The sequence below is a fragment of the Pezoporus wallicus genome, unplaced genomic scaffold (genome assembly GCF_028554395.1).
Source record: "Pezoporus wallicus isolate ANWC-B61680 ecotype Strahan unplaced genomic scaffold, APGP_CSIRO_Pwel_v1 contig_16, whole genome shotgun sequence".
Lineage (NCBI taxonomy): Eukaryota > Metazoa > Chordata > Aves > Psittaciformes > Psittacidae > Pezoporus > Pezoporus wallicus.
In genome coordinates, this window is record NW_026641478.1 from 3,652,174 (window position 1) to 3,678,197 (window position 26,024).

General features: G+C 47.4%; 2 protein-coding genes across 3 annotated transcripts in view; one reads left to right on the forward strand and one right to left on the reverse strand.

The window, feature by feature from the left end:
• Window positions 1-14,425: 14,425 nt before the first annotated feature.
• KCTD12 (potassium channel tetramerization domain containing 12) lies at window positions 14,426-16,672 on the reverse strand. The gene has a single exon (XM_057424073.1). It carries the CDS (start codon window positions 16,423-16,425, stop codon window positions 15,424-15,426), a length of 1,002 nt encoding a protein of 333 aa, XP_057280056.1. The 5' UTR covers window positions 16,426-16,672; the 3' UTR covers window positions 14,426-15,423.
• A 698-nt stretch (window positions 16,673-17,370) lies between these two features.
• Window positions 17,371-26,024, forward strand: part of ACOD1 (aconitate decarboxylase 1) — a 34,529-nt gene continuing 25,875 nt past the window's right edge. Inside the window, exon 1 of one of the 2 annotated variants that reach the window (XM_057424057.1) lies at window positions 17,371-18,804. The gene's annotated coding sequence lies outside the window, so the exon portion shown is untranslated. Of the gene's footprint in view, window positions 18,805-23,230; window positions 23,384-26,024 lie in introns of those variants that run through there. The other variant, XM_057424058.1, reaches the window with a different exon arrangement.

The following is a 26,024-nucleotide window of genomic DNA, read 5'->3' on the forward strand; positions in this document are numbered from 1 at the left end:
CAGTTCACTGCAAGGAGAAAACCACATGCAGCTCATTATCATGAAAAACAAAATTAGCATTCACTGTCATAAAACTAAATGATAGTACTTTAATAAATATTTCTATTTTTCATTGGCAATTATGGTGAAGGTTTTCAATAACAATGATGATAATAATAATAGTAATAATAATAATAATAATAATAATAATAATACAACTTAGTCAAGTCTGGCCTTTCCTGAACATTTTGATCCATTTCTGCCAGCCAAAAGGGCAGGAGTCCTAAAAACTCCATATTCATAACAGAAAGTCCCTCCAACAGAGGCACTAGCTGACAGGTTTAAGACAGGCAGACAAGAAGGGCTGTTGCAACAAGTCTCAAAGGTGTTCAGGCTACATTTGAAAACACTGCAGAAATTTGGAGGATGGAAATATTGTTAAGACATTCTAGGCCACCCATTTGCTTGGCTGACTGGCCACTGTCACAAATGTAAGCGTGACTGCTCGCCTCCCCACTCTAGGGATTTAGTGCACTCAGGCTACTCTGTCTTCCTTTGACAAAAGGTTTTATACAGACAGTGCCAGACATTAATTGCAGCAATTTGTTGCCAGCCTTGCCTCCTAAAGGAAATAAGGCTTATACACTTGCATTGTCTATTTGGGTGGACATCTGTCCCCCTTAACAACTTCTGAGTTGATGGGTAGTTTCAGACACAATCGAAAGCTAAAAAAAATCACAGATGGAAAACAAAAGATGTCCTTGTGGGTGTCTACTAGCAACCACCCAGCCAGGAGGATAGTGCTGATGAGTTATTCTATAGCCAATTAGGAGAAACGTCTGGATAGGTAGCCCTTCTCCTTATGGGAGATTTCAATTTCCCACACCTCAACTGGGAATACCATACTGTTTCTTGAAGGCAATTTCTTTATACAAGCACTCTGAGCCAACTAACAAACATGCCCTCCTAGACTTGCTTTTAGTGAATCAAGGACTCATGGGAGAGGTGGTGGTGGGAGCCTGGCTTGGCCACAGTAATCCCAAAGACTCAAAATTCTGGGTGTGATGAGAAAGAAGTTCAGCACAAATGCTTCCCTGGACAGCAAGAGGGCAAACGTCAAGCTACTCACGGAGCTTATTTCAATGTCCCCTGGGAATGTGCTTTTGATGATTTAGGGGTCCATGAGAGATGGTCACTTTTAAAGAACCACCTTTGGAAAGACCAGGAGCAGCAATCCCATTGTGCCAATGGAAGTCGAGCAAGTGCAGCAGAAGACCAGCATGGAACTCCTCCTGGAACTGGGGCAGGAAAAGCAATTACATGGTCTCTAGAAGCACGGTCAAACTTCTCAGGAAGACTACTGAGCTGTGACTCACACATGGAGGGAGACATCACGAAAAGCCAAAGGCCACCTAGAGTCATTGGTTCTGCTGCTGCGGGTCCAGGTGGGTTCCCCCACAGCTCAGGGATGCACAAGCACAGCCGGGCCCTGCAGCAGCCACCTTGCTCATGCCTGACGCTGTCTGTTCTGCAGGGACGACCCTGGACACGAGCAGCAATGTTATCCTGACCCGGTGCTGCCTGAGACACTGCTGCAGGAGTGACTGAGGGTGGCCCAGAGTCATGGACAGAAGAAGAAGAGGGACCTCCTCCTCTTCAGGGACACCATGGTCATCGCCAAGACCAAGTAAAACTGGCAGAGCCCAGCTGCCTTTCCTCCCAAGCCCTGGCCCTGGCACCAGGGCACCAGAGCAGGAACAGCCAAGGAGCAGCCCCAGGCTCCCCAGCACCCTGGAGCTGGATGCACCCATGGCCGTTCCTGTGACAGGCCAATGCCAGAGCGGAGCCAGAGAGCTCAGCCACCTCCAGGTTACTCCCTGCCACTCCTCTCTGTAGACGTGGTAGCACCTGGTGACCACTGCTGTGCCTGGCCCTCGGCGTGCTCCAGGTGCTGAGCGGCGGGAAGCTGTCATCCGGGTATGCTGCCGGGGAGGAGGAAGAAGGGAAGAGCAGCAGCTTCCTTGTCTTCATGTGGCCCTGCGGCTCCTGCATTGTCACCTACTGGTGAGTCTCGGTGCTACATCACACCAGATGGGTGGGCAGCTCCTCTGTCCTGTCCCATCGATCATCATCCTGACCCTGTGGCTGTCCCCATGCGGCAGGGCTGTGCCAGCACCTGCCTCTGCGCACAGGCTGGGTCACAGTAGGCACTCAGGCTGTTTCTCCTCTCTTTTGGCAGCTCGCGGGCGGTGAAGGAGATCTGGGTCAGCGCCTTCTTTGGATAAACCCTGCCCCTGGCACTGCAGCAGGGGCAACACGTACTCCCATCATGGGCAAATGATCCACATGTGGCATCCAAAACATATGGAAACACCTCTGCTGAGCTGAGCAGAGGTGCCCCCACAGCTGCAGTCGGAGGTGTCCTACAGCTACAGGCAAAGACATTCCACAGCTGCAGGCAGAGATGTCCCTACTGCTGATCAGGCACATCTGGCAGAGCTGCTTTGTCCAGCTGTGTCCAGCCAACACCTGCCCAAGCCCCATCCTCGCTGCTCCCACTCCGCTTCCAGGCGGCGCTGGCTGGCTGTTCCAGCTGTTCCAGGCTGGCAGCAGGGGAAAGAGCTGGCTTGGGTCTCACACAGCTTCTGCTCTGCCTCTTTCCCAGGCACAGACCATCTGAAGGAGTGCAGGGAGCCCAGCTGCCCTCTATCAAGCTGGTGCTCAAGAAGCTGAGGGGCCACAGTGCTGTGAGTGTCCCTCCTGCCCCTGCTCTGCCCCTAGGGGCTGCCCCAGCGCAGCATCAGCTGCATTGCTCCTCACCTTCTGCTCTTTTTCGCTTGCCCAGGCAACAACACTGGTCACCGGCAGCCTGGAGAAGATGCTTCAGCGCCAGGCTCAGATCAGGGTCACTTGCAGTGCAGTCTCTCCCATCCCCACCTCTCACACATAGCCAGGGGCTGACACAGCTGCTGTAGGGCTCCTTGGTGAGCACATCGCATTTCTTGCAGGCTGGTGCCAAGCAGAAGCCACCTCCCATCCCCTCCCACAGTCGAGGTAGATGTGGCCATGTAGATGGTGAGTGTGGAGAAGACAAGCAGGATGGCCCTTCTCTCCTGCTGCTGCAGGCAGGCACGCATGCTGCGATGGGGCTGCTGCTGCCCTTCCCTTAGGGTACGTCCATCCTTATCCCTCTGCAGCAGGAGTGAGCTGAGCCCCAAGGCCCCTCAGTCCCAAACTACACCACCTCTCCTGTGCCCTGGGAGTCAGGAGTACAGCAATGAGGGAGTCTGGGAGCATTCTCCTGGTGCTTCTCCTCCAGGGCTCTTTGCTCTGTTTCCCTTGGCAGCAGGTGGGACTTGCAGGAGCACGAGGAGGCTGCCCTGGTCATTTGCGTGGCCAGGGACCTTGGCTGCAGCAGAGGTGCCAGGGTCATCGGACTCTGCTCACGGGGATGCTCTCTTCGGCCAGCCCCTGGCCACTCTCTGCAGCCAGGACGGCATGCTGCCCTTGACCATCCAGGTAAGACAGCCTGGACAAAGGGGTTCCCATCCCATCCATCGGCTCCTCCGGAGAGGGGCTGTCAGCAGCACCTGCCTTAGGACCTGTCTCCAGCCCAGCAACTCTCCTTCTCCATGCCCTCAGGACCTGCTGGCTCTGCTGAATGAGCACTGACTGTCCACAGAGAAGATCATCCATCTGGCAGCCAGTGAGCATGCCTCTTGCGAGATCAGGGAGGCCCTCGACAGCGGGCCGGAGGTCCAGCTGCACAGCTGTGGTGTTCTGTTCTAACCCGGGGTGGCCCAGCAACGGCCCCAGTGCCTGCAGGGACAGTGCTGTGCTCACAGCACCAGTGGCAATGGGGGTGCCGGTCTCCTGTAGCGGAGCACTCCTGCTCTGTGTGTTTTACACATGCGTTTACAAGAGACTCTTCTCACAGCTCTGCCAGGATGGGACGGTGGTTCTGTTACTGCGGGTCCAGGTGGGTTCCCCCACAGCTCAGGGGTGCACCAGCACAGCCGGGCCCTGCAGCAGCCACCTTGCTCATGCCTGACGCTGTCTGTTCTGCAGGGACGACCCTGGACACGAGCAGCAATGTTACCCTGACCCGGTGCTGCCTGAGACACTGCTGCAGGAGTGACTGAGGGTGGCCCAGAGTCATGGACAGAAGAAGAAGAGGGACCTCCTCCTCTTCAGGGACACCATGGTCATCGCCAAGACCAAGTAAAACTGGCAGAGCCCAGCTGCCTTTCCTCCCAAGCCCTGGCCCTGGCACCAGGGCACCAGAGCAGGAACAGCCAAGGAGCAGCCCCAGGCTCCCCAGCACCCTGGAGCTGGATGCACCCGTGGCCGTTCCTGTCGCAGGCCAATGCCAGAGGGGAGCCAGAGAGCTCAGCCACCTCCAGGCCACTCTCTGCCACTCCTCTCCTGTGAGATCAGGGAGGCCCTCGACAGCGGGTTGGAGGTTTAGCTTCAAAGCCAGCCCATGCTGCTCCTGGCTGTCATTTTCAAGGTGAGCCCTGCTGACCCGGAGCCCAGCAGCTCCCGGCTCTCTTGGTGCTGATGGGCACCTGCGGGAGCACAAGCAGAAAACCAGCCGCCTGCTCATGAGCCAGAGGGCTGGGGATGTTGTGGGTGCTCCTGGAGGCAGCAGTCTAAGCCTCACACGGAGCCCTTGGCACTGCAGGACCTGCTGTGCAAGATCCCCTCCAAGCTCCATGATATCCAGCTGTACAAGGAGTGGGTGAGAGCCATGGAGAAGACCAGCAGGCAGGAGAGGCTGGCAGCACTGAGAGAGTAAGTGTGGCAGCAGCCTGCCTGCTCCACAGGCACTGGCACAGGCTGGGGAGCGCCTGAAAATCAGTGGCCTGCCTGAAATAGCCATGGCTCCCGCAAGCCACCTCCTGCTGCTGTGGGGTTTATGTCTGGGGGGAAAGGGGCACAGAAATGTGTTTCTCTCCAGGGATCAATTCCCTCAGGCACTGGAGCTTGCTCCAGCAAGGGCCTCTTTCTGAAGGGCAGAGAGGGAGGGAAGTGGCAGTATCAGTGAAGGCAGTCCCCCTGCTGTAGATCAGGCGGTGGCCTTGAGTGAGATCAGTCTGGGAGACCTGTGTTGTCAACACTGACTTCATTAACGCTGTGCTCCTGTTCCCTCAGGGTAGCCTGTAAGTTACCTGAGGCCAGCTCCCGCTCCAGCACTTGCTGTCCCTGCTTCATAACATCAGCAGAATCGTGGCCACGACCAAGATGTCAGCCAGGAACCCAGCCATCTGTTTGTCACCGAACCTGCTGCTCAGCCCTCCCCAGAAGCTGCCCCTGGGTGTCCTGGTGCAGGAGACAGGGAAGGTACACTGTGTTCACTGGATGGCTACAGCCTCCCCAGCCCGCCGCAGGTTTGCTGCTCAGAGGGCCCTGGCTGCCTCCTCCCATCAGCAAAGCCGTGGGGCAGCACCCAGGAAGAGCAGCCCCACGGCTGCACGTTCCTGCACAGAAATGTGGGTCAAGCTGAGAAAGGCTGTTTGAGCCCGTACCAGCCCCCTCGGTGAAACCAGGGGTTTGCTGTGTGCAGGTCACGCAGCTCATGGAGTTCCTCATTGACCACCAGGAGGAACTTCCTGGGGAGGAGGTGGCCGGGCTGGCCAGTGAGGGGAACGAGGAGCCACCAGCACGGCAGACGGCACCAGAAACAGCAGAGGTTTGTGAAGTGTACAAACAGCATGACAACAAAAGCCTCCCCCCTCACAAGGTGGGGCTGCTGCCGCAGGGACAAGCACGGTCATCCACCAGCCTGCAGCTCTGCCCAAGTGCAGAGCGAGGCTGATGCAGGTTGGCCATCGCGCTTTGTGCGGTGATCCCAACATAGCTGGCTCAGCTGAGCTGAGCAAACCCATCCAAGGGATGTGCCTTTCAGAGCCAGGGTAGCAGTTGGGCAGGGAGGTCCTTGCCCCCTGCTAACTTGCACATTGCCATTGTAGGTGCCTCCTGTCACTCCCTAGAGTGAACAGCTCTAGAGCTGTTCCACGGAGAGAAGGTAAAACTACCTAGCTTTGCTGGGTTCAAGTTTGTCATGGTGTCACCTGTCTAACTATACTATTGAACGGAAAGGTTGCCAGGCTTTTCAGGGGACACCAGGAAGCAAAGAGCAACCTGTGAAGAGGGGAGTTACAGGCAAATCCATCAGTAAGAACAGAAGGCTGGCAACCGAGCTATCAGGGGTGGGCAACTGAGGGAATCCAAGCAGGGGAAGAAGAAAGAGGCACCCGGGTATGTAGCAGACCCTGTTTTCCATCTTTCAAAGCTCTGAGTATAGGAAACATCCCTGAGGCTCATAGGATGGTCCTAGACTGGAGGCATGCACATGCCCTTGGTGGAACATGAATGTCAGGTGCCTCTCTCCTGTGCTAGAAATGACCCCTTTTACAGCAAAATAAACAGGGGTCAAGTCCCGCCTGCTCCTGTCCTCATGGCTTCATCAGCACTTTGTGACTCTGCCCTTGTAGGCGCCCATTTACTGCTTGGATTCCCCGGATGAGCTCTGCCACCAGCACCACCTCAGCAGCATTGAGGACAGCATCACTGTGTCCTTCTGCTCTGGATGGAAGGCTCTACCAGCTCGCCCCAGGGCCAGAGCACCTCCCTCAGACCCGTCTCAGCCCTTGCAGGAGGCCTTGCTGGCTCACTCCTCGGCTCCACGAGCAAATGCCCACCCGCTGGCACCTCCCCAGGTGGGGAGCTGGCCTCTGGACTCCATCTACACATGGCCATAAAGATCATTTGAGCAGGATAGAGGACACAGCACTTATGCTGGCCCACATGTTTACTACGTTCATTACTACTATGTTCATTGCTGTGTTTGTTACTGGTATTTATTACTGTGTTTATTTTATGTGAAATAAAATTTAAGTTTGTGTGAAATTTCACCCTGGTCCCGTCAGTCTGCAGGAGCCGTGACTTTCCGTTTGTGAATACTGCAGTTGTAAGGGAGCTGTCCTTGAGGCCTGAATTTTCCTGAGGCCTTCAGACTCCTGAAGGAGTTAGCCAATGTCATAGCAGGATCCCTCTCAATCGTACACCAAAGGGAGTATACTTGGGAGCCTGGGGGAGTCCCTGCTGGCTGGAAGCTAGCCAACCTTCATCCAGTTTATCAGAAAGGCATGAGGGGAGACCCAGGAAATGACAAGACTCTTAGACTAACCTCTGTTTCACAGTAAAGAGAAGATCATCTGGGTGCTACTGAAAGGCATTTTAAAGGACAATGCAGTCATGAGGCACAGTTCACAAAGGAAAAGTCCTACTGAACTAATTTGATATCCTTCTCTGGTAAGGTCACTTGCCTGGTGGACCTCAGGAAAGCAGAGGATGGTGTTGTTCTGGATTTTTTTAAAGCTTCTGACACTGTCCCTCACATTAGCCTTCTGGGCAGGTTGCGCAGCTGTGAAAAGAACAAGACCCCGGAGTTCTGGGTGAAGAACTGGCTGCACAGGAGCACTCCAAGGGTTATAGCGAATGGATCTACATCAGGTTGGCAGCCAGTCCCCAGCGGTGTTCCTCAGGGATCAGTTCAAGGGCCAGTTCTCCATATTTTAGTCAATTATCAGGATGCAGGAGTTGAACGCACCACAAGTAAGTTTGCTGATGAAGTTAAAATGGAGGGAAACTCTGGTCTGCAGAACTTCAGAGCTCTTGAACACACTTAGAAACTCCTGGCAGGAGTCGTGCATATACAGAAACAAGGATGAATGATTATTTGTGGTCCTGTTCTCATTCTAACATAGCTCTGGCTGACTTGAGCCCAGGTCTGGGCTGCCCAGTATAACAGAGAAATGGGTGTAGAGAGGGGAGGCCTCCGGGGCCCCTGGGTTCCAGAACCGAGGTCACCGTGGTGTTCGTTCTAATCCACGGCTGGCCCAGCAACGGCCCCAGTGCCTGCAGGGACAGTGCTGTGCTCACAGCACCAGTGGCAATGGGGGTGCCGGTCTCCTGTAGCGGAGCACTCCTGCTCTGTGTGTTTTACACATGCGTTTACAAGAGACTCTTCTCACAGCTCTGCCAGGATGGGACGGTGGTTCTGTTACTGCGGGTCCAGGTGGGTTCCCCCACAGCTCAGGGGTGCACCAGCACAGCCGGGCCCTGCAGCAGCCACCTTGCTCATGCCTGACGCTGTCTGTTCTGCAGGGACGACCCTGGACACGAGCAGCAATGTTACCCTGACCCGGTGCTGCCTGAGACACTGCTGCAGGAGTGACTGAGGGTGGCCCAGAGTCATGGACAGAAGAAGAAGAGGGACCTCCTCCTCTTCAGGGACACCATGGTCATCGCCAAGACCAAGTAAAACTGCAGGGCCCAGCTGCCTTTCCTCCCAAGCCCTGGCCCTGGCACCAGGGCACCAGAGCAGGAACAGCCAAGGAGCAGCCCCAGGCTCCCCAGCACCCTGGTGCTGGATGCACCCGTGGCTGTGTCCACGGCAGGCGGGCGCCAGAGGGGAGCCAGCGGGCTCGGCCACCTCCAGCTCACTCCCTGCCACTCCTCTCTGCACAGGCGCCCGCTGCTGTGCCTGGCCCTGGGCGTGCTCCAGGTGCTGAGCGGCGGGAAGCTGTCATCCGGGTATGCTGCCGGGGAGGAGGAAGAAGGGAAGAGCAGCAGCTTCCTTGTCTTCATGTGGCCCTGCGGATCCTGCATTGTCACCTTCTAGTGAGTCTCGGTGCTACATCCCACCAGAGGGGCGAGCAGCTCCTCTGTCCTGTCCCATCGGGCATTATCCTGACCCTGTGGCTGTCCCAATGTGGCAGGGCTGTGCCAGCACCTGCCTCTGCGCACAGGCTGGGGCACACACAAACAGGGTATGTTTGTTTCTATTATTTATTACTATTATTTATTAATACGTTTATTACTCTATTACCCTATTACTATGTCTTTTTAAAACAAATTTTAGGATATAGTTTATGAAACACATCATAGGATAGTAGTTATTTCATACTGTTTGAGTATACACTTCATAGGATCATAGAATAGTTAGGGTTACAATAGGATAGGTAGTGTTGGAAAGGACTTCCCGTAATTTCATTTTATGTCACAAGACTACTCTTAGAGTGACTTTTCACCTATATTAATAAAAAAGCAGAAAGAATTACAGAAGTCCTATCTCTCTACCTTGGCATCTGCATCCTGCAGAATGCAAAATGCAAAAGAAAGTATACTGAGTCCATGGATTAGGAAAGAAATGACAGAAAGACATTTATGAATGCAGATAGATACTGACACAAAACAAAACAAAAAAAGAGAAACCACAGACAAAAATTAAAAAATAGACACACAAACATTGCTCCTCCCCCCCCCCCAAAAAAAAAAAACAAACAAAAAAACCAACAACCTAAATCCTTTTTTACAACTGCTCATTCTGGGCACAGAGATGCTGAACAAAAAACAAACAAACAAACAAACAAAAAGTAAACCCAAACAATAACAACAAAAAAAAATCCTTCAGATCCCTCTGCACTCAAAAGGGAGAAATACCAGCTCTCAAGATCTTAGTGTGATCTACCACAGATGTCCCAGTCCATACTGTGATACTTTATAAACAAAGACTATTTAAATGCCATTGGGAAATGATAGCAGGCATCCCAGTCATCTGCAAATAAAGCTGTCTCAAATCTGAGAACCAACAGAGTGATTTGGTTGTAATAGGGCAGAGTGACTGATAAACCCTTGCATTTGCTGGAATACATTGTACACACCGCCTGCAGTTCTTAGCATTTCTTCACATGGATTATGCCTTCCTGAATTTTCTTCCCATTTACACACAGAAATAAAGTGTCAAATGTGTATCTGGGCAGTCTCTGTATTTGGATGTGTCCCTTCCCTTTTTATTCCTCTCTCCATCCCTGGGTTTCACTTCTCCCTCTCTGATGTAAGCCTTTTCTTTCTACCAGGAACTGCTCTTTCTCCTAAGAAACCTGAGGAGACACTTGCAACCACGTAAATGTCTTGACAAGGAAAGAACTTGAGTATGTTACTGGTTCTCCTAATCTGAGAAACAAAAAACACTACTTTTGCCCAGAAGGCCAGTGGTTACTATGCTTTCATTCCATACTTCTTTACATTCAGTACCAAAGCCCCAGACCTCTTGGCCATATTGCTGTACCACAGACTCTGTTAGGAGGAGAATCATTTAAAGACTGTAGGGAGCTTCCGTTTATAGAAAGGAGATTATTTTTTGCCACCTGGAAAAGCTAGAACTGGTAAGTTACATGGGAACGGCCACTTAAATCTACCTCGTCTAAAAAGTAGCTGATGAATTAAAAGCTGTTCTCTATTAGCTGGCAATGATAGGAAAGACTCATCTTCCTCAGTGAAAAGAAAACCCCTCAAAATATACAGGATGTTGAGAACAAAGGGTTGAATGAAGTTCCCATGCCCTCACTCCAGTAAGAGGCAGCAAGACAGGGGTAGCTGAGGGAGAGTGGACCATTAGGCCCTCTAGGTGGTCATTCTCAGGTACAATGTGCTGAGATGACTGCATTATGCTAAGAACTGTGTGCCTCATGTATGCACTCAAACTTACAAACAGGTTTAAGACAGGCAGACAAGAAGGGCTGTTGCAGCAAGTCTCAAAGGTGTTCAGGCTACACTTGAAAACACTGCAGAAATTTGGAGGATGGAAATATTGTTAAGACATTCTAGGCCACCCATTTGCTTGGCTGACTGGCCACTGTCACAAAATTAAGTGACTGCTTGCCTCCTCAGTCTGTAGGGATTTAGTGCACTCAGGCTACCCTGTTCTCCTTTGACAAAAGGTTTTATACAGACGGTGCCAGACAATTAATTACAGTAATTTGTTGTCAGCCTTGCCTCCTAAGGAAATAAGGCTTATACACTTGCATTGTCCATTTGGGTGGACATCTGTCCCCCCCTAACAACTTCTGAGTTGATAGGTAATTTCAAACACAATCGAAAGCTAAAAAATTTTGCAGATGTTATGTTCTTATGAATTCCATTAATACTGCTGGCAGTGATGGAAAGTGGAAAAGAATCCATAGCTCGCTAAGGGAGAAAGGCAGAATTCAGCTATATCCTTCAGCACAGCAGAAGCTGGCTCTGCCAAAGAGCATGCCATCTTTTGCCTGGTAGACCTGAAGTAAAAGGGATGGGGTTAGCAGAGTTATTGAAGTGGTAGTGTAAAGGAAATGAGACCTAAGCCCTGAAGAAAGGCAGACTCAAAGTTTTGTTGCTCATGGGACAACCTCCCTTATAGTATTGTATGATAACAAAGCCCTCACATACTATCAAGCCATTAAATAAAACGGTTGATTAAACTTTGTTCAGCTGCTTCCTTTTCATTATAACCATGCTACCCAGGAAGGCTCTATTAAATACACAGATGCTTCACACACTTACACTAAAAATTCCTTACTAATTTTCTATGAAATTTACCACTGGTTTATTATAAACTATCAGGTTTGTAATAGTTCACTAGATATCACATAGTACCTAACAAGATCACCCCTTGTTCCTTAATAGAATTGCTAAGTGCATTTCTCTTGGATCATCTATATCCTTTGGTATTAATGTTTCTTTCATTAAATGAGCACTATATCCAATGTTATTATTCTTTGGCTTCATAAAAAGCATTATCATTTTATTTCAAGAATTATTCTGTGCTACTCAAGCTGTTTAATCAGTACCATTTCCTGAGGACTGATTTATATCGACCAGTGCTACAAAAATTCTCAGTGACACTTAAAAGGAAAGTCTGAGCATTATACATTTCTGTTTATCTTGCCACAGGTGCCACTAGAAATCCCTATATGCACAATATTATTTCCTGAATGTTTCTGCTTTACCATATTAATTTGGAGTCTTGATGAAGTTATGAATATGATACTGTGTAAGAGAGAGCAAAGGCAAACAACATTTTTACCAACAGTAAAAAGGACAGCATAAACCACACAACTGAGTTACTATTTAAAGAACAAGAATTTAATTTGGTATGCAGTGTTTTCCTAGGAGGATCTTTATTTCCAGTGTTATACATGTGAAAATAAGAATGAATGTGACTCATTATCTACATGTATAAAAATATAAACATTCTATCAAACATCTGCAAAGTCACTGTTCATGATATGCATCACTAGACCTATGCCTTAGCTTCTAATCAAAAGAGACACTGCCTTTTTTAATAGCACTTGCAAAACCACTGCATTAAATAAGAACATGAAATGAGAACAACAGCTACAAAATGTACACAGGACTCCAGTATTGTGCCTTCAGTTTCCTGTCCTCCTGCATGTCAACAGGTTAGCAGAGTCGTCATGGTTATCCTTTACTTGAGCTCTCAGTAGAAGAGACCAGCAAAACTCAGTGACTTTGCCTTGAGCGTTTTACCTTTAAGAAATTTTACTGAAATTACTGAGCAATGTTTAAGAAAAATATTGTCTTCTGTGGCAAACAATCAAATTACTATTACATTTATGGCAGCATCCTTTTAAGCCTAGATGTAGTGAGTTATCAGTAAATGTAGGGCCCCATTTCCTAATACTAGTAATGCTCAAGAGTTTTTAGCACAAACACAAAGGTTAAAAAATTGTCAGTGTATGGTTTTATTACACCCATTTTCACGTAAAATGTGAGAATTTCTGGGTCATCAGCCAGCAAACAGATAGGCAATCAGTCATCAAAATACAGGAGATCACTGTTTTAGAGATGCATTCAGGTACCTGTAAGTTTAGCTATGATTCACATTCAAGCAAATATGTAATTGATTTCAGTTCTACAAGCTGATATTCAATTTTTCCATAGAAACAGGTATAGGGAACAAGTAAAACATTACGATATTATGTACATAGTGTAATATGCAAATGCTCAGCTAGATATATTATGAAATTCTGTAGCACTAAAATGATTAAAAAACTAAATGATTCGTGTAAAATGTTTATATACTGTATATATATATATATATATATACACACACTAAATCCGAAGTTCAATTTAAAACTGCCCCTATTCATAGGTCCTATGATGGATATAGCAAGCTACCAGATTCTTTAAAAAAAAAAGAAAAAAAGCTATCTAGACCAAATTTGAACACTTCACTGAAAACTGATTTTATATAAAATCTTAAAAAACATACTTCAAAATTACTTAACAGAAACTAGAAAAGGATGGTCATTATTCTCAAGAACGGCATTGTAAAGACCTAGTAGCTGTGATCAATGTCCTTTCACTTGTGGTATAAATGTTAAGCACAAAGAAATCTTTTCAGAGTAAGGCATGGGACAAACAGGTTTCATTCTGTCTTCAGGTATATTGGCCTCTCACTCTTATTGCTCATGTAAGTTGGCAGGTATACGTCTCTCCTTTTAAAAATACTGCAACTATCTACAATACCCATTGCTTCCATATGTGTGTCTTCAATTTAATCAAATTGACAACCAATCTTGACAGTATAAAAAAAAAAAAAAAAAAAGCAAACAAAAACCAAACTGGTGATGCGGATTATTTCCAGTTTTATGCATTGTGCATAATGAAAGACCAAGTGGTGAACACAGAGGCTGAGCACTGAAACTCAATACATATGTAGGAATAGCTCTTTTCAAAGGAATTAAGGTTTTAAAAATAAAACCCTACTGTGAAATTCTTTGGTTAGAATACAAGTGCTGGAAGTATTTCTAAATTTGGACTTAGAACAATTTCTTATTTAAGAGTTTTAAAAATATAACTTCAAGCCTTTACTATGTACTGTTAAATCCCTCAACGCTCCAGATACATTTAGGATATTTTTCTGTGAAGGTCTGAAGGAACAGTATAGGATTTTTGATCAAGTTCAGGTTTCAAAGGAAAATTCTTTTGTACCCTAATCTTCATTAATTTATTGAGACTGAGCAGCTTGCTCAATCTTCCCTACCGTAAACCCTGCTGCTCAGATCATCTGTTCCAAAGCAAGCTATTGCTGCCTCCTCTGGGAAAGAAAAATGGTTAGATAATGCAAACAAAATACAGCTTGGAAAGGGTAATTTCCTCTGAAGAAACTTGGCGTCACTCTCAGTTTTGTAAGGATGGGGCTTAATTCTTTCTAAGAAGCACTAATTTTGGCCAGGAAGAGGTACTTAACTCTCAGCAGTGTCACTGCCCTGGTAGTACTGCCATGAAATCGAAGAAACTGGTTCTAAAAAAGTGGTTTCTGCATCAGTTCTGTTGGCTTCCAAGTTTTACAGCACTAACATGACCAAAACTAACAAGCAGGGTGCTCGTGATTACACTTGGAATGTACATCTGCATTAATTAATTCAATGTACATGATTTTAGCTTCCCAGGAAGCAGGTTCTACCTTCACTCTGGCAAGCCTGGCTTCATCTCACCCCCCTCATTCTGAGGGTACTTAAGGAAATATACATTGGGATTTCTAAGCATGTTATGGCCAGTAACTTCAAGAGAATTTTAAGGACTTCACCCATGAAAATTACGATTCACAAGCACTCTAATTTTTCAAAGCATCGTTGTTTTACCTCTCAAGGAAATATACATGTGTCTCTGAGGACACATTATAGTTCAAATGGTTGATTATCCAGAGAACTTGGCCTTTCATATCAGCCTTATGAACCTGCTTATGCAAGCCCCAGTCCAATTTAAGAACATGGAGAGGGGAGTTCGAAAAGATAGGGAGCAGGCAGGGGAGGTGGATGCAACCAGTCCTGAAGGGCCACATGCATGTGCCTCCTGCAGAATTGCTCATCTCTATAGATGAAGTCTGAGCAGGAGTGCCAACCCCTCACTGGCAGGTATCACTTGAATGTGACAGTCCTTCAGAGACAGGCATCATTTTGATGGGGTGAGAGGATAAAATGGACCACTGTGGGTCCACCCACAAAGGTGAAATCCCACTTAAGGACATGGGGATGAGAAAAAAACAGCCATTTGTCATGCTACCTTCAACAGAAATTGCTGAAAAGCAACTGGAAGGTTCCTCAGCCCCTAAATGGGTGGGTTTTAAAACACTCCACCCTGACAGAGGTATCCCTCAGCTTCTGTGTGCAGACAGGGGCAGGGGCTGGACACACGCACACTTTCCTGGGACAAGTATTTGTGTACTCCCAATACCTCTCCTTCCTCACTACCAACACAGCTACTGGGAGGCATTGGAGGGAAGATGACAGGATGAGCTGGCATACAGAGGTTGAGCAGGGACACGGTAGACAAAAAGGGACATGGTGGCCAAACGAAACATGATGACCTCCTGTCCCTGCGGCCATCAGGAGCTGCGTGTAGGAGTGATGGGGGCTGTGCTGGAGGCTGACCTGCACTTGTGCATGGACGCATGCACCGGGGTGAAGAAAGTGCAGGGGGACACTACCCCCCTCCACGTCCTCCTTCCTCCATGACGGGAGGGGACCATGAGTGTGAGGGTATGCAGGGGCCACCGCCTCATCCCCCCGCCACGGGCTGGGCAAATGCTCAGTCCCGGCAGAAGACATACTCAGTGTAGCTGGTCCAGATCTTATCCTCGGCAGGGCCGCCCTGCTCAGGGCCAAAGGCGCAGGTGCCGGTGGAGGAGCAAGCGGCCATGCGGAAACCGGCCTCGGAGAGACGGTCGAAGGCTTGCTCGAGGAAGTTGAACTTGAGGTAGTAGCGGGCAGTGTAGCGCTCAGGAGGGCGGTCGGGGTCGCGACTCTCATTCAGCGTCTCTCCGAAGACCTCCTTGGCCAGCGCCGTCTTGCCGCAGACTGTGATGCGGGCTACCCGTCGGAACTTTGCGTCTGCCTGCGCCTCCCGCCCTATGGTGTAGGACCCCCGGTAGCCGATGGTGATGTAGCCCGAGCGCCGTCCACCCGCCCCGTCCAGCGACTGCGAGGGCGTGAGCAGCGGTCCGCCCGAGGGGCTGCGGCTGGCGGTGGGAGACGGGGCGGACGCCGAGGCACCGCCACCGCCGCCTCCTTCCAGCGGCTCGGCCTCCAGACAGCCGAGAAGCGGCTGCGGCGGCTGCTCTTCAGCGCAGAGCGAGCCGTCGCGGTGCAGTGCGGCGGGGCGAGCGGCGGCGGCCCGAGCCTGCGCCAGGCGACGGGCCAGGTCCGGCAGCTGGAAGTACTCGGCCTCCCGCTGGAGGCGGCTGCGCTCGGGGAAGTGCTCGGGCAGCACTAGCTGCAGGTCCCGCAAGTAGTCCAGGATGTACCGAAAGAGGAAGCCGTCGCGGTCAAGGAAGAAGCGGCCCTTGCTGTCCCGGGGCAGCTCGCTGGGCTGCTGCTGCGAGAACATGCGCCAGAGCAGCGAGTCTCGCACCGAGACCACGGTGCAGCGCCGCGTCACGTACACCTGCCCTCCCACGTTCAGCTCCACGATCTCGGGGAAGGACGACCAGCCGCCCGCCGCCGCAGGCCCGCTCCCAGCCGTCCCGCTCCCTGCCGCCGGCGACACGCCGCCGCCGTTGGGCAGCCCGCGTGCGCTGTCCGCCAGGGCCATACCGGAGCGAGTCCGCCGCCGGCGTAGAGCCGCCGCCCTTTCTCCTCCTCCTCCTCTGGCCGCCTGGGCTCCGGCGGGGCCGCCGCCGTCCGCGAGGGACCTCGCAACCCTCCGCCGCTGCCCGCCGGAGCCTCCCGCCCCGTCTGTCCCCGGAGCCGCGCGGCCGCCGCCAACCCTCTCCCCGCAGCCGCTCTTCTGCCCGATACCGGCCAAGCGCCTCCGTCGGGCTGCGTGCAGAAAGCCCCGGCGGCGGCGGCGGGGCCGAGTTTATGTAGCGCGGCCGCACCTCGCGGGAGGCGGCGGGGGGGGGGGGAGCTGGAGGAAGGCAGAGCCGAGTGCACGGGGAGGGGAAGGGGACGGCCCCGCACTGACGCAGGGTCCCCCTTCGTCGTGTGTGACCCCCCCTCCCTCCCAGTCCTCCTTCCCCAGCTGCGGCGGCGATCATCTTCCCACCCGGTGGACGGGCACCGCTGTATGCAGCCGGCGGCGTAAAACCTTGCCCCTTCACCCCCCTCCCGCACCCCTGGGGCTTTCGGCTCGCTGCCTGGCGGCTTCCCAGGGGCGTCTCGTCTTTTCGCAGGCAAGAACCTCCCTCCGCTCGCCCCGAGGTGCGGGAGCGGGAAAGCCGCGAGACACTATTGTCCCGCCCGAGGAGCCGCGCTGAGCCCCCCGCTAGTCTTTCTAAGGCTTGTCCAAACCCTCGCCGAGCGAGACCCCGACGAGGTAGCCGTGTCCCCTCACTCCCGTCCCCTTGACAGGGGATAAACGCTAGCGTGCGGTGCTACCGCACTCGCCTCACCCTGATCCGCCGCCTGTTTCTGGGCTTGCAGAACACTCTCACTACGCAGGTTTTAAGGACCCCATCAAAACTTCTCGCTGACCCGGGACACCCCTTGGTGGCACCGGGAGCTAGCTGCATGCTGGAGTGCCCGCCGTCGGGGCTTGGGGGGAGAGGGGGGCCCCGGAGCGGATGGGGTCCCCTCGGGCTGCCTTGTCAAGCGGCTCTTTGCCGTGAGAGCTCCTCGTGTCTGCGTGAATACGCGTGTAATTGGGTGCTCTTGCAGCTCGGATTTCATTTGGATTAATTAGATAGGGGATCTGCGTGAAATATTAGCACCTATTTAACATGCATTGGCAGAGAGCATTGAAATTACGCTTCAGGCTTGAATTTTATCTACATTTCTGTGTCTCTTTGCAAGTAACAGTGAAGAGCTGCTGCCTCGCAGTACTCAGTTGCTCTCTTCTGGGAGTTCAAGTGTTAGTCTCCTCGAAAGAGCAGCTGAAAGGACAGGAAGGTCTGAGGATTATGAAGGCAACGTCAATGCCTTCCTCTCTGGACTGCCGGCTGCAAACGTCCTAATGCAGTGATCCACGAAGTAGAAATCAAAAGATGCAGAGGCAGGGGGGAAGAAGTCCTTCGAAAATTGAGAAATGGGAGAGTAAGGAAGGGCAAGTTCTCAAGAAGCAAGCTAAGTTTGCCCAAGAGAAGAAGAGGCAAAAGAGGAAGGAAAGGAAAAAGAGGGGGAGTTAAGAAACAGAAGTTTTAAAAAGCAAATGGATGAGAGAAAAAACATGTGTCGAGAGAGAGCTGAGAGGGAGATACTGTGGTCTAAGGAAGGAGATGGGGTGGGGCTTGGGGCATGGGACACTTGGAAATTACAGGAATTTAATCTGATCAGGACTCAAGAGTAGGATAGCGAAGATGCAGAACATTACTTTTTCCATGTGGGAAAGCCAGCTGCCAGGGCTTTGACCACCAAGTGTTTTCAGCTGTGGGAGCAAAATGGAAAATCAGGTTAATCTGATGTTTTGCTGACATTTTGTAACAAGCAGCTTGTTTGTCTCCTTTTTCTATTTATTTTTATTTTTAGGGGAGTAGGAGAGAGGTGAAAACAGCTCTGAAAGATCAGGGAAAATTAAAGTAAACCTCAATGAAGTTGATTTGTTACCCTTTGAAATACCCAAGTCTGTTGCTGTAGAAAAGAAAAAAAAAGGAAAATAATGTGATTTAGCTGCTAGCACAGAGGGAGTCTTTGTTTTCTTCCCTTATACTATTTTAGGTTCAATTCACCAGCCTAAAAGCACACAAAATTTTCACATGGCAGTTTGCTGGTAACAGTTTCATGGAGTTACTTTTACCTCTCAGTCTCTTAATGTGGCATCTCCCCCCACATCACCCTGCTTCTGGCCGTTCTTAGCAAGCAGCCACCTCAAGAGCCTCCCACAGATCCGTATTTTAAACTCTGCTTCCCTAGTGTGGGCTCTCTGTTGAGAGCACAGTGATTAAACTCTGCACCCAGAAGATGAAATCATATAATGTTTGTGCAGGCGCTTATTCACAGCAGAATTTGCACTGGAGTATTTTGTACCTACCAGCAGGTGAGACTTAGAAATGCTCCCATATATATAATATAGATATATATAGATATATATATACACACACATACACATATATATATATGAAGGGATAATTAATTAATCTATTAAACAATTTCTTTAGCATTGAGTATTAAAGTAGGCTAATAAAAACAGCACTAACATATTTATTATGCTTGAACTTTTTATTTGCCCTGAGATTTGTTAGATTTAAGACCAGACTTGATAAAATCTGAGCTTAATGGATCTTCCAGCTCGTGTTTTCAGAAGCTTCACAGGCAAGTAAGTTCATAGAAGCATAGAATCATAGAATAGTTTGGGTTGGAAGGGACCTCAAAGACTGCCTAGCTTCAAGCCCTCTGCTGTGGGCAGGGACACCATCCACTAGACCAGATTGCGGAAAGCCCTGTCCAACCTGGCCTTGAACACTGCCAGAGATGGGGCAGCTTCTCTGGGCAACCTGTGCCAGTGTCTCACCACTCTCAGAGTAAAGGACTTTTTCCTAATGTCTAATCTAAATCTCCCTTCTTTCATTTTAAAGCCATTCCCCCATGTTCTATCACTTTATAGTCCCTCTCCAGATTTCTTTAGGCACTGGAAGCTGCTCTAAGGTCTTCCTGGAGCCTTCTCCAGGCTGAACAAGCCCAGCTCAGCCTGTCAAGTTATGCTGCTTCTTCAGACACTGGCTCTCCAGAGCTGCACCTCCACCTGCCTGTCAACTAGAGGAGGCCAGATAAGAAGGACCCACCACATTCTCGTGCAGCAGCATGTCCAAAGTCATGCACATTAAGGGCGGTGAGTGAGGGGACGACACAGGACACAGACACACAGCTTTAACAAGCACCTTATTTGGGCCCCTATCCCAGATCTTTCTGTAGTGGTACGAACCGACCCACCCCATTGCAGTGTTCTGTGTGCCAATGTACAAACTGACGTGACCCCCCCGGCCACCGGAACAAGGAGCCTTCTCATAGGAAGATACTGCTCATACAGCCTGTTCAACAGTCCTGGGCAAAGGCCCAGCTTGCACTGTTTGTCTCTGAGATAGCTGTCATTTTCTGGGCTTAAAAACATGCCCAGCACTGAAATAGCTGGTGTGAGCCAACCTCTCTTCAGAAGAATTATCTTCTTTGGGCATCTGACTGCTGCTTTATGCATGTGAGGATACTTCACTTGGCTGCAAGGCTTTGATTATTGTAACTTCTTTCTTTAACAGATTTTTTTCTTCTTTTCACAAAATATTCAACTAACTTCTTCTCTGTTTCCTATCTCTGTTCATTTGGCTGCATTGGTCTCCAGTGAGCACAACTGGACTTCATCTGGGGGTATTATAATGGATATCAACTATTTTTACTTACGTGTCAGTTACCAGATTGTGTAATACAGTCATAATCTCAGTAGTTTATTTTTGTTTTGTCTGGGAGACAATGAAATACTAGTACATGTCACATTCAAGGTTGCCACAAAATGCCTCGTAAGGCATACACTCCTCTCTAAAGGGCACCATCATGACATTTCTGAGCAATAGCTCCTTCAGATAAGACAGTTGCAGTTTGGTGTTTGCTATTAGCTGCCGACCAGAAGTAGCTACGTGTTGATGCATGCTATCTTAATCTGATGGGATCCAACAGTTTTTAGTATTTTGAGAAGTTTACACTGGGTTTTGGGTGTTTGGTTTGGTTGTTTGGTGGGGTGGCTTTTTGGGGGGGGTGGGGGGTTTTGGGTGTTGTTGTGTCAGTATTTATAAACATGTTTCCATCACGATGGGAAGAAGAATGAGCTCCTATTTTGCATTTTGGGCAGCGCACCAACTGGTGCTCCAGGTTTATTCAGGATGGTTTCCTTCACAAACCATAGAGGAAGGGTAACACCTAGTGGGAGTAAACCTACATTGCAATTAAGAAATGCAAAGAGCTCCGAAGATTCTTAATAGAGAGAAAACTATAATTTTTCGGTCATAAAAAGTAGATGTAAACTATTTTATCCCTGTTCTGAACTAAAAATGGTGGTAAGCATTTATTAGTTCTTTTTTCAGTCTGTATTGTATGAAATGGCTTAATATTGCTTAGAAAAATGCCTAATTAGATATGACTGAACTGTTTGAATTTTTAATACTAAATTCAGTGAAATATTTAGCCTCCTGCATAAAACCAAAAACAGGAGTTAGTGATCTAAACTGAACCAGTGGCTGAAATACGCTCTTTTTGGGCTTCACAATCTTGCTTAGAGGGTATAGGAAAAAGAGTACAGTTAGTCCCACAGCAGGGTTTATTGCTGAAGAGTTGGGAACTCTTCACATTTTTGGAGCTTATATGCTCTCTAAAATGTGTGTTCTGTAGGTTTGACTTTGTCAGTCAGTAGCTGGCTATTAGATGAAACCTTTCCCATTTCTGAATGATTGCTCAGGGTGAAATTATCCAGCTCAGCATTATACTGAAGTGATACCAAGTAATGCTGCCAAAAACTTGAATTGTTATTATTCCACCCAAAGCCTAAAGAACTCAACTGCTTCTAAAGAGAGTTATCTTTCCCTGCAAACTCAGTCTCACATGCTGTATATAGCTGGACAACACAAATTCAGAAGTTATAGATTTCCATATTTCATGAGAATTGTAATGAATGTTGTTTTTGAAGTTATATTTGATAATATCTGTTCATAACCTGTATGTTTGTATATGCAGTTGAATATGTCTAGCTGGAACTGCATGTTCTAAGAAGTCCAGCTGCTATGAAAATACGTATGTTCAAGCATGAAAGATACTGAAAAATCATAGAATAATTCAGGTTAAAAGCAGGTCATTGAAGTGCTCAAGCACTTTCCTCCTGCCAGTGTCATACAGACATTGCTCTGAATAATTTTGTGACGGTAATGCTTTGCAGTGCCTGGAGAGGGAAGGAGGAAGGCAGAGAAGTAAGGAGGGAGGGAAGACAGCCATTAGCTGTCTATTCGATGTCCTTGGATGATACAGAGCTGTGACTGAAAAACATAATCAAGTGAGCAATCAGTGAAATTCAGAGCTGTATTAATTTCCTTCAAGCACCTTTGCAAGAATTGGGAGACAAAATGCACCCTCTCAATGTCATGGTGTTGGCAGGTTGTTTCTGCCTCAGTAAAGAAAAGCATTGAAGGGAACACCTTCCACACACATCTTGAGTGTCACTGAATTTGGAGGACACAAGAAAAAAGGCTATGCACCTTATGCCAAATGTACTCCCAGCTCTTTATTTTCAGGTGGTATCTAGGAAAATCTGATGCTTGATTTCCTGTTTCCCTTCTTTGGTTCGTTATCAGAAAGTTACAACTCTGTCTGATGCCAAAAAAGCAGAGGACAGATAAGTCACTTTATAATATGTAGCGGTGTGGTATTTTACATGCACAACATGTGAGGTTTTTCTCCTGTGCTAAATTGCTCATAACCCCTGTGGAGCAGTTTTAAATCAGGATTCTTTTTCTGAGCCTTGACTCTGAAATGAGTCTTCTGTATCTCTGTGAAACGTTTCATTCACATCTTCAGATCTCCCCTTGGTGATTTTCCTATCTGTGGATAAATAGCATTTTGACCTAGCTTCTACTACAGCGACAACAGAAAGACAACCAGACCTTTGCAAATGTGAGTGGCAACTAGGTTGATCTTCTACATGAATCATCCATGTGGACCAACAACCTTAAAGCCATCTCCTAGAATTTGGCAGTATGAGGATTCAGGAAAGGAGCCTCCTGTTCAGGAAAATGCCGCTCATTATCTAGCCAATTAGGTTGTCAAATACAACCTCTACTCCCACTTATCAGCCTGCTTTCGTGAGGGGTCAGTCAGGCTTCAGAATAGGTTTCAGTGGGGAAAAAGCACATATTTTTTTTGAGGGAGCTAAATCAGAATCTAAGAGCATTGTTTCGCAGAGGAGCATGTTAAGAATTGTCCCTAATACTGTTCCTCTGAGAAGCTAATCACAGTGGTGGTATCATTCCTGAGCAGGAGCTCTCTCCAATAGAAAATGCTTTTTAATGAAATTTTCAAAATTCACTGGTCTTGCTTATACCCTTTTCTTGCAAAAATGTATCTTAACAAATTAATTCAGAATATTGAATGTAATTATTCTTTTCAGCAGAGTGATTCTTCAAAGGTAAAATAGCTAATAATAATGACATTGGTGGTTGTGTGTTTCCAATATATGCATTTGCTTTAGCTGTGACTATTGGAGACATAGTACTCACTAATCTAATACATTTCAAAATCATACCTGTGGTCAGTGAACAGTAATTAATGCATTTGCTTTTTCTTTCTGCCACTATGTACCAATGCAAGCTCTGCCTAACCAGTGTTAACTCTTCAATTTAGATTAAACTAAACAAATGAAATGCAATCATTCATTCTGACAGACTCGTTTGAAAGTTCTCATTGAACTCATTGAATGTTCTGCATTGTTCTCTTTACATCTTTTTTTCTGTTGAGATCAATTTAAAATCTGTTATGTTTAATAGAAGAAATATCAGAATCCTTACCAGGGATGCTTACAGCATCTGTAAAAGTATGAAGGAGGTAAAAGTCTCAGGTGAAAGTCCACAGAAGGCACACTAGTATAGGTAAGTTGGCAACTGATTTTTTACTACCTCATCTACCTTTCTTCACTACCTAAGAAAACTATGTTTGCACTAGTTTGATTTTTGGTTCTTTTTTTCTCTATGAAGACATAAGCTCATATTCTCAATGGCAAAACTGACTGTATTGGCGTCAAACCCTGCTTGTTTCACAGCCCATGTAAACTAACAGGCAATATTAAACTGTCAAGGAATGGATACCTTCAAGGAATGAATGGCTGCACAACACTTGTATACTGTTGTGAAGTCCCCTACTTGCTCATCTCCCACCAGGGTAGTAGTCCCAAAGGATGCTTTGAATATGGTAGATGTGGTTCTAGTTTTCTACTGGAGCTCGACAGCCAAGTATCTGTCCACCAGTTTTCATAATTTCTTGACACAGACTGGAAGTAAATTAATGAAGTCTCATTACAGACTCAGTGTTCATCTTCCCACCCAGAAGATGAAAAACCATTTATATACACATAAAAGGAGAGACTCTTTATTGTCAAGATACTCAAACTTGTTTCTCCTTTGGCCTCTGAGGACAGATGCTTGTGTGTGGAGGATGCAGCTCCAGAAGCTCTTACTGCTCCAGGCATCCTGGAAAATATCCATTCTGTCAAGACTGTGCCAAAGTACATGTCACCAACAGCTATAACTAGGGTTCATGCCAGTGGAGACATCTGTGAATGAAGGCTGTAATTAATCTTAGCTCCTGCAGGCAGCGTAACACAGCTGTGCAACCCATGCCAGAATGGGATGCTGGACCTCCTATTCACTGATACCCTCCCTGACCTGCCACGTAAATTAATGTGTCATGGAGAATACATTTCACTTACTTAGCAGGGGAAATTATTTGCTGCCTGACTGCCAAAAATCTCTGCCTAGAGAGTAAAATAGCAGAAGTCAGCCTCTTCTAGGGCCAAAGTTGAGTTTGCCAGAACAACCCTCATCCTCAGCAGTGTTTCCAGAACCTTTACCCATTATCCACTGCATAACCCAACTTGATTTTCTGCTTGGGCTGAGCCAAGCTTGAAGAAACTTAGAATCAACTTCATTAGGCATAGCTGATGATTCCCCAGCTTCCTGAATTGCTATGCTAATGAGATGTTACTGCCCAAAGTAATGAAAAGCAGCTGTTTATTACCTGTAAAGAAAAACAGAGTTGCTGTGGTTCATATGGAGGTGAGTTTTATAAGCCTGTCTTCCTTCTTAGAAAAGCTCACTCCACGTATTTTGCTCTTTAGTTGCAGAGGCCTAAATAGGTTTAATTTAATGTGTCTAGAGAATTCTGAATGTGCTTTCCTGTTTCAAGTGTTCACATAGAAGGATTACCAGTCTGCTTTGCAGGAGTTTCCTGTAAGATATCGTCTGTCTACAATATGTGGGGGTTTCAGTCATGTATGTAAATAAAATAATACATTATTACTAAAAATTAACATATTGGCAGAATAAATGAGGGATTTTAAGAACATTTAAGAAGTATATGTATGAAGAGTGTGTTTAGATTTAATGAAGCAAATGGCTGAAATCACAGACAAATCACAGCCACTTAATTCCAGCTGCCTACAGACTCTTTAAGCCCTCGAGAATACAGGAATTAGATTTTTAAGACTCCCCTCTCTATATACCTGCAAGCTGTTGATAAAATAAAGATTATTTATTATTCGCTTATGAACTAAGCACAGAAATTATATTTTTTTGTATCTGCAATGGCAGGAGTATATGCCATAAAGTTTTGCTAGCCTAGATAAGAGTTATGCCCATGAAAAGGAAATTGCTTGTTTGTTTTCACCCTTTAATTTTTCATGTGTGTTATTGCCAAACTGCCTTTCTCATAAAATGGAAACCTCTCTTCATTATTGTTTGTATTTTTTAACTGAATGCCAGTTAAAGTCTAGATTGTATCAGAACTTAGTCCTCTAAGTCTAGATTGTATCAGAACTTAGTCCTCTAAATAAAATCCTTTCAAATAAAACAAGCAAAGGAAAATCTATTTATCTCAAGGAGGTTAAATCACATAGAAATAGGTTGAGATTATAGGATGGATCTTAGTGAAGGGGGATTTTATCTGAGAGGCAGCAGATAAGCGTAAGGCCTGCAGTCATAGTGATAAATAGGAAAAGATCTCTTTATAAGTCAAGATGCTGCCTGTGACTGACAGTCTGAGAAAGGAAAAAAATTAAAATTGCCAAGCATAAGGCTTGTTAGAAGAGAAGAAGGGAAGAAATGAAATATGTAGCTAAGAAAAAGCAAAATAAGTACAGAACAATTATTTCTGTATTTTATAAGCCCTGAGGTCCAAATTTTCAGTATTTTAGAGGAGTACAGTAACTATGCAGCCAGGTCTTTAATACTGTATATAGATAATAAATGTGGTTATTCAAATCTGTTTGATAGTGGAGTGACTATCAACAGCAAACTGCTCATCAATAACCTACCCAGGTGACTTCCTAACCTCTTTCTCAGCCTCTGTCATTTGCTCGAGGCTGATGTTTCTGTTCCCTTGATTTCTAGAGGAGAAAGATGATGTTTGGATGACTGCCATTTAACAACATGAGATGTACTAGGAGGGCATCTTCCAATTGTTTTCTCCAGGAAAACTCCACTTTCTTCCTTTTTCTGTGCTGGAGCTTTTTTTCCA

What these genes read in the sequence shown, in the direction of transcription:
- KCTD12 (XM_057424073.1), bottom strand. Translation starts at nt 16,425, where the DNA reads ATGGCCCTGGCGGACAGCGCACGCGGGCTGCCCAACGGCGGCGGCGTG.